We start from the raw sequence: 8,417 nt of genomic DNA on the forward strand, positions 1-8,417 counted from the left end.
TTATAAGAACGTTTAACAACGTTTAAAAAAATTGTTCCAGGTAAAATTTTGAAAATGATAACCTCAACATCGACGGGTCCTCTGTGGAGATTGTTAAGAGCACCAAGTTCCTTGGTGTCCACTTAGCAGATAACCTCACCTGGACCCTGAACACCAGCTCTACAGCCAAGAAAGCCCAGCAGCGTCTCTACTTCCTCCGGAAGCTGAGAAAGGCCCGTCTCCCTCCACCCATCCTCACACTCTTCTATAGAGGGACCATTGAGAGCATCTTGAGCAGCTGCATCACTGCCTGGTTTGGGACCTGCACCGTCTCTGACCGCAAGACCATCCAGCGTATTGTGAGGACAGCTGAGAGGATCATCGGCGTCTCTCTCCCCTCCATCACGGACATTTACACCACCCGCAGCATCCGCAAAGCAACCAGCATTGTGAATGACCCCACTCATCCCTCACACAAACTATTCTCCCTCCTGCCTTCGGGAAGAAGGTACCGCAGCATCCGGTCCAGCACGACCAGATTCTGCAACAGCTTCTACCCCCAAGCCATCAGACTCCTTAACTGCAGAGACTGAACTGATGGTTTTTCTGTACATGCACACACACTCTTACCCCACTTACCCCAGAAAATGGAAAGCACTAAAAACCCTACTACCTCACTGGACTCTATTGCACACTGTGTAATAGAGTAATTACTACCTCACCTGGTCTTTTTTGCACACTGCAAAATTTGCACACTGTCTTGTTATTTATTATTCTTTGTCTGTATTGTGTTGTATTGTCTGTCTGCACTTTTGTACTGTTGCACTATTGTTCCGTCTACACTGTGTTTATGTGCACCATGGTCCTTGGAGGAACATTGTTTCGTTTCACTGTGTATTCTGTATATAGCTGAAATGACAATAAAAACCACTTTGACTTTGACTTTGACTGTAACATTACAGAACATTTTTTACAGAATTTCTTTTTACAGGAACATTTTTGTTAGGATGTTTCTCACATAGTGTTCACAGCTAGATGAACATTATGAACATTATTCAAGCGTTAAAAAAATAAATACATCTAAAAACGTAAACACTGACACAAGTGATGTTGCAGAGACATTAACAAAACGTTTTTAAAAAAGTTAAATAAAAACATTCTAAAAACATCCAGAAAACTTGGCAACTCTAAGAATGTTAACAGTAATGTTTAGAACTTTAGCTGGTGATAAAAAAAAGAAAAAAGGGTCTAAATAAATAAATCATATATTAGGTAGCTTAACTGTATTTATGTGAGCTCACTTAATTACAGTGTGTGCTTACTAGTGTGTATGTGTGTGTTCATTGCATGGATGGGTTAAAGGGCAGAGGTCACATTCATTCCATCTGTGTCTAACACATGTACAATGAGTACAGTTGTCTAAAGCTATGACAGAAATTTATATTTATTACCATTTTAGGACACAAATGAGCATCTAAATCGTGGAATTGGAATATGATTTCATAGCTCATATCGTCATTGTCCAATTCTTCTTTTTTGTTGATTTTTAGGTTACTACAAAATTGGAACACACAAAATGACCTCAAATCAACTCTTTTTTTTACATTGACTTCCATTAAATGTTAAGAAGGTTTCATCTCCCTCCTGTAAAGTTGCTGTTTTTGAGATATATGTTTTTCATTGGACATCAACAATATAAGCATGAGTTTGCTAAACCATGCAATTCACATATTTTCCCATAAGTTTGGGGTGACGCTTAATAATGCAGCCCACGTTTTAGAGGGTAAATACTGTGTACTTACAGAGTAAGAATGGTAATACACTGTACACTACATAATGCAGCCAGCTCCCTGTTGTTTCTGAGTACTTACCTAGTAAGTACTGAGTACTCATAGAGTAAGAACAGTAAAAATCAGATGAGGTGTGGGATTTCTAATCTTTAATACAAATCTTTTTGGTTTCTGTGTATTAATGAATACATTTTCTTTAAAATCTTATCATTCCTTATTGTGTTTTTAGTCTTGATTTGTGTATTTTAGTCTTGACATTACAAACTATACGTTTTCTTCTTACTCCACCCTGACTGTTTTTAGCTGTTCCACCCTTAAACTCATAAAATTATTAGAATTATAATTCCCTGGAGTGTGACTCGAATAAAGCCTTAATAATTGCCATGAACAAAGGGCAAAATTATTATATATTATTTTTAATGAAAATTGCACCACAAGTTCAGGGAAATTGCAGGTTCTTCTGTGCTTTATTTGTACCTATATTTAAGTATGAGTAGGACCCCATAACTATTTTTATTTACTGATTCACAGAGAACAGTTACACCATAAGTGTTGGAAAGGTACAAGGTTTCAGAAAGTTGTTTATTTATACGTACAGTTAAGTACCTGTAGGACTCTGTAAGCATTTTGAATATACTGGTTTATCCAGAGAAGTTACACCAAAATTAAAAGGAAACTTACCCTCTAAAATGTGGACTGTATTATAAACCATAAACAAGTTTGTTAATGGAAAGCTTACATTTCTAAATAACACAGTGCTTTTTCTAAATTTAATTCAGAATGAACTCTTTGTTTGTACAGCCATTCACGTTTGTTGTTAAATGTAATCAGTATTTGTAATATATCTCACTATACTTAACTGATTATTAAATGTATTTTCTAGTTTTCTTTTACTTTTTGTACAACTGTTTTGTATGTTTTAGTTCATATACGTCTTCAAATGGCAGATTAAGGAACAATGATTGAATCAAGTAATGTAACTTGTTTGTGTGTGTATAAGAGAGAGAATGGCTCATCATGCAGTTTTTGATGGGGAGGGTTGGGTGTTGACCTACACTGATTAGTTCAGAGCAAATAGCTAACCTTTGAACCTTTGAACTTCCATGCAGGAGGACTGGAGTCCAGCTTCATCACACACTCACAATCACACACACACACCCATACAGGGTGACAGGCCTATTTAAACCCACCTTCCCTGGGGCTTAGTGTCACTCACCAGAGCACCACCTCCAAGGTAAGAACACATCTGAGATACAGAGAAAAAGAAGCAAGCTAAGAAAGGCTGAAAAAAGAAGAGTATAGTGAACATATGTAGAGCACATAGTTAGCCTTTTAAGGAAAAGAAAAAAAAATATTTTTTCAATCAAATACTTCAAATTATTAAGAAGGTACTTTAACTGTGCGAACAATGACCTGTCTTTTACTAATGTTTTTTTTTTTTTAACAAACTGTAGCTGTTAGTTTGTTTTACTGTATAGTAAAGTATTCTGATAAGAGTTTGACCACATTCGTTTACACTTTGGTAGTAAAATGCATATTTGGTTATTCAGACTGAAATTTAATTTGTGGGCAAAAAAAGCTCTTTTTCTTAGTTCAACTTTATTTCACTAATTCTTAACTTGTTATACAATCAGAACATTTTATAGTGTAATAAATGTCTTAAAGTATTATGACCAGCTGAAATCAGATTAGAATCTTGCCATGCTACTGAGGGTAATGTTCTGCTGCTGTGAAGTGTGTCTTTGTCTGCTGTGCTTCATTTACACTGTTCTCCCTCTATTTATAGAATCTCAACCATGAAAGTTGTGGCTCTCGCGCTGACCCTCCTCTTGGCCCTGGGTGAGAGTCTTCTACATTCTTATATCTCTTTGTTTCTCTTTCCACTCTTTTATATTTGCTGTTCTTTTACCAGTGCGTTTTTTTCTTGTCTTAGAAGAAAACACAATGCTTATCAGATCTATTAAAGCTGTCTTTTTCTACTGTTCGTTTCTCAGGCTCTCAGGCCCGATACATGCAGGCTGATGCTCCCACACAGCTGGAGCACTACAAGGCAGCTGCCCTGGTCTACCTGAACCAAGTGAGAGACCAGGCCACCAAGGCCCTCGGACAGCTGGATGGAACTGAATATGACGCTTACAAGTAAGAGACAAACACCTGATTATAACTTTCTGATAGCACCAGGTGGTATAAAGGCCTGTTATATATGTTTATAATTACTGCATATTACTGTATTTAGCAGTCCTACATACTTTGCACACAATCATGAATTCATCTTGATGCATGAAGGCATGAAAAAAAAAAAAACTAATTTAAAACTGGGAATAATGTGTGTAATATGCCCTAAAATAACAATAAACCATAAATCAAATCAAACCTATTTACATTACATATTTATTTTTAGAACTTTAAAGCAATTTTACAACAATAACTTACCAAGACTCTGATTTTGTATAAAATAAAAATAAGTAGTGTAACATAAAAATAATGTAATGTAACTAAAATTATCATTGATACCAAAGTGCAAAACGCACTTTATCATTTAACGCATGAACATAAACTGCAAACTATATATTTATAGCAATTATAAAAAATAAAACCTTAAATCTTCACAGTAAATAAGAAAACAAACACCAAATAGAACGATTTCCAAAAAAGAACGATGTTATTGCTTTCTCAATATGAATTTATTTTATTGTTTAAATATCTAACGATATAATCATGTACAAGATATGGCACACCTGGAAATAGTAGACATGGTGTGTAAAAACGCAGTCAATAGTTCTGTAACAGTGGTTCTCAAATTTTTAAGTAAGTGGTTTTAAAATGTTTAAATATCATCTATTCAGGCTTCTGTGTGGGCCTTACCCACTTCTGCAAAACGCTAAATATTGATTAGAATGAATGGCTCCCCCTTAAACACTAGCCTAGTTACTTGCTTTTATTGCTAATACAGAAATTATTGTGAATTGTGGAGTTCCACAGGGTTCAGTTGTAGGAGCTATGAAACTGTTAAGAACTACTGAAGTGTTAGCTTACATACAGGGTCTACTAAGTTAAACACTAAACACAAACAAAGCTGATGATGTGAAAATTAGAGGTAATACTTTTTAGATTTCAAAAATAAAAAAAAAATCTGCATGCAACACATTTTCTAAAGGTCATCTGGTGTATCATTCTGAAATGCTTTGCGTACCACAGTTTGAGAACCACTGCTCCAGAAGCATTAGTCTAAACTCTCTAAAATCTTCTCTCTCCTCTAGGCAGAAGGTCAGCGAGAGTCTGGACAAACTCCAGCAGTACGCAGAGACCGCCTCCGGCTCCCTGACCCCCTACACCGCACACCTCGCCGACAGCACCAAGCAGGTTCGCGAGCACATCATGACTGAGCTGGAGAGTCTGCGCAGCCAGCTGGAGCCACACCGCGCCGAGCTGCACCAAGTCATCGAGAAGCACCTGGAGGAGTACCGCGAGAAACTGGGGCCCATCTTCCAGGAGTACGTCACCGACAACCAGAAGGAGCTGGAGTCCCTGCGCCTCAAGCTGCAGCCCGCCCTGGAGGACCTGAAGCAGAAGCTGGAGACCAACTTCGAGGAGACCAAGTCCAAGCTGGTGCCCATGGTGGAGGCCGTGCGCACTAAGATGGGCAAGCAGCTGGAGGGCCTCAGAGACCTGGCAACCCCCTACGCCGACGAGTACAAGGAGCACATGCTGAAGGCCGTGGACGACGTGAAGGAAAAGCTGGCCCCCCACACCACTGAGCTGCAGGGCCGCCTGGAGCCCTACCTGGAGAAAGCAATGGCCTTCTTCAGAAACACCTACCTCGCTCTCCAGCAATAAACACCACTCCAGTTAGACTTAGCCTTCCTTTAATGTAAACACACCTCAGCACCACAGACTCATCTGTTCATACGTGTGGAATTAGCATTGTGTGATGTTACAACATTTACCCATGATGCAAGATAATAAATAAATACAACAAAAATCCAACATTTTCAACTGTCTCTTTTGTATCAGTACTTTAAGTCAGATTTAACACTCAATACACACAATTTCTCAGCAAGGAGCATAATATGTCTTACTGAATAATTTATAGCAGTTAATGAATAATAGTAGATTATAACTATTATATTATTGTATTATAACTAACACTAGTGGCTAAATAAATAATTGCTGTTAGTGAACATTTATTAGCAGTGACTGAATAATTCAGTGCGTAATTAATAATAGCTAAATTAGCTATATTAAATACAGAATAATTCATAGTGATTAAAAAAAAACAATTCATAGTTCTAAGCAATATTTATTTTAGACACAGTGTAATTCATATCAGTTATTGAATAATGACTAAATAAGATTAAAAATTAAAAGGGTAAGGTTGAGGTACTAAATTTTCAAATGCTCAACATGCATCTGCAGAAAATTGCATGTCAGTAAATCAACATTAGATAATAATAAGAAAAGCTATAAATAAGTGACTTAAATAATATAACATGTCCTATAAAAGGGTTGCATTTTCATCTGTCAAGTATATATTTGTATAGTGCAGAACTTCCAAAAATCATATTTAATGAATTTAAAAGTGTGCATAAACAGGGTGTTTAGAAATATACTGTACAATTATCATATATCCCAACAATATAATAAAAATCCCAATAAAACATAAAAAGAATATTAAATATATTTCCATAGTATTTTTCTATACATTTTTACCAAGGACTGGAGCTAAGCTTCTACACACATGCCTATAAAACCCACTTTCCCTAATGCTTAGCGTCTCCAATCAGAAAATAGAAATAGATTGTCTACAGGGCCAAGAAGCGAAGACTACACATTATTGAGGAGACACGGTAACTTTATAAACAATGAACGACTGTTCATTCAATTTTCTCCATAAAAAGTAGCTATTGGCCTTTAATTTATTAATTTATGAATAGAATTATTTATTTTAGATACTGAGAATTTGCAGTAGGTATCAAATTATTTATTTTGGATACTGAATCATTCACAGTACTTATGGTTTAATAATTAAATAAGATTAAAAACTAAAAAGAGTGAAATTAAGGTACTAAATTGCCTCAGTTCTCAGTGAAACATTAATTAATTAATTAATTCATGCTCAACATTCATCTTCACTCTCACTCTCACTCTCTCTCACACACACACACACACACACACATTTAGGCAAACCACATTATTGAGGAGACACAGTATACATTTATAAACAATGACGTTGTTTATAAATATAGAAACGTAGCTGTAGGCCTGTCACAATATATGAGCATAACATCACTAATTATAATAATTTTGCTGAACTTAATATTACCAATAACGTGAACAAACCAGTGTATTTTTATATATATTTAGAATAAAATTGTAATATATGTATTATATTTGTAATTTAATTACAATGTCTGAGTATTATTAATATTTAAAGGTATTTTGAAACTGTTTAAAAGTCATGTGAAAATGTGTCACCGCTACTGCTGTTTAATTTATCTCAATAATAATAATAATGTATTTCATTACAATTATTTGTTAAATGATAATATTCTAATACATGTAGTGGATTTATGTGTTAAGACCAGCTGGAATAGTAAAAAATTAGTTTATATTCAATTCAATGAGACATTATTTGTGTGTTAAGTAAGTACTGCTGATAAGGGTTGATGTTCTGCTACTGTTACACTTTAACTCAATTTCAACAGTGTTTTCTCACCATTCATAAAACCTCAGACATGAAAAGTGTGACTCCTGCACTAACCCTCCGGTTGGCCGTTGGATGACTCTTTCCATTGTTGTCTCTTCGCTTTTCTTTCTTTTTCTCTATAATTGCAATTTGTCCCAGGATGCTTGTTCTGGTCTGCAGTACAGACAATGTTTTGTTCTTTTTGACCAGAAAGCTGAATGAAGTACTTGGGATTGAGGAACATCTACCAGCTCTTGTAGATGGACTGATTGTTTGATCATTATAGGTCTGATCTTAAATCAACCTATAATTAAATCAGGAAAAACAATCTTTACGAGAAGGGCTGCAAACCACTACTCTAGAACAGTGTTGCCCAAAAAAAATGTTGCTCTTGAATACTGAATATCCCAGGCATGTTGGCTGGTGACCATGAGCAGTGATTTTTAACATTAGCCTTGGAGATCTACTGCCATGCAATTGTGACCATATTCTGCTTAAACACAGATGGCAGGTTCCACCTCGTAAAGGCCTGATTAATCATACAGGTACATCCGACACACAGATTTTCTTTCTCTCTATTTATAAACACTGAGTTTCTGAAGTGATCCTGATTGAGCTGGTGTGTCTGCTTCATTAAAAAAAGTTTTTATTTTATTTATTTATATAGAACATTTAAACATTTTCAAATGTGTGCAATATTCATACCTGTCAGGTTTAATATTTAAAAAATAAGGAACATTTTCCGCCAAACGCTTCAAGTCCCCCCAGCCCAACCCACTTCAGTATCCCTTACATTTTAAGACGGGTTTACAATAAATCTAAAATAACCACCTGTGAACCATTTCGAAACTGCAATAAGATTATAAGAAGCGGATAGGCCTTCCTTTGTTGACACTGAAATGCTGTGGACATTCCTACTTATATAATTCTTATAATACAGCCTTAATGAAAACACAAGAGAA

At 35.8% G+C, this 8,417-nt stretch overlaps 1 protein-coding gene across 1 annotated transcript; it reads left to right on the forward strand.

The window, feature by feature from the left end:
- Positions 1–2,908: 2,908 nt before the first annotated feature.
- Positions 2,909–5,756, forward strand: apoa1a (apolipoprotein A-Ia). Its single transcript, XM_007260994.4, has 4 exons — positions 2,909–3,003; positions 3,556–3,608; positions 3,764–3,908; positions 5,030–5,756. The coding sequence occupies exons 2-4, from the start codon at positions 3,566–3,568 to the stop codon at positions 5,604–5,606; spliced, it is 765 nt and encodes a 254-aa protein (XP_007261056.1). The 5' UTR covers positions 2,909–3,003; positions 3,556–3,565; the 3' UTR covers positions 5,607–5,756.
- The last annotated feature ends 2,661 nt before the right edge of the window (positions 5,757–8,417 follow it).

This window comes from Astyanax mexicanus, chromosome 1 (genome assembly GCF_023375975.1).
Source record: "Astyanax mexicanus isolate ESR-SI-001 chromosome 1, AstMex3_surface, whole genome shotgun sequence".
NCBI lineage: Eukaryota > Metazoa > Chordata > Actinopteri > Characiformes > Acestrorhamphidae > Astyanax > Astyanax mexicanus.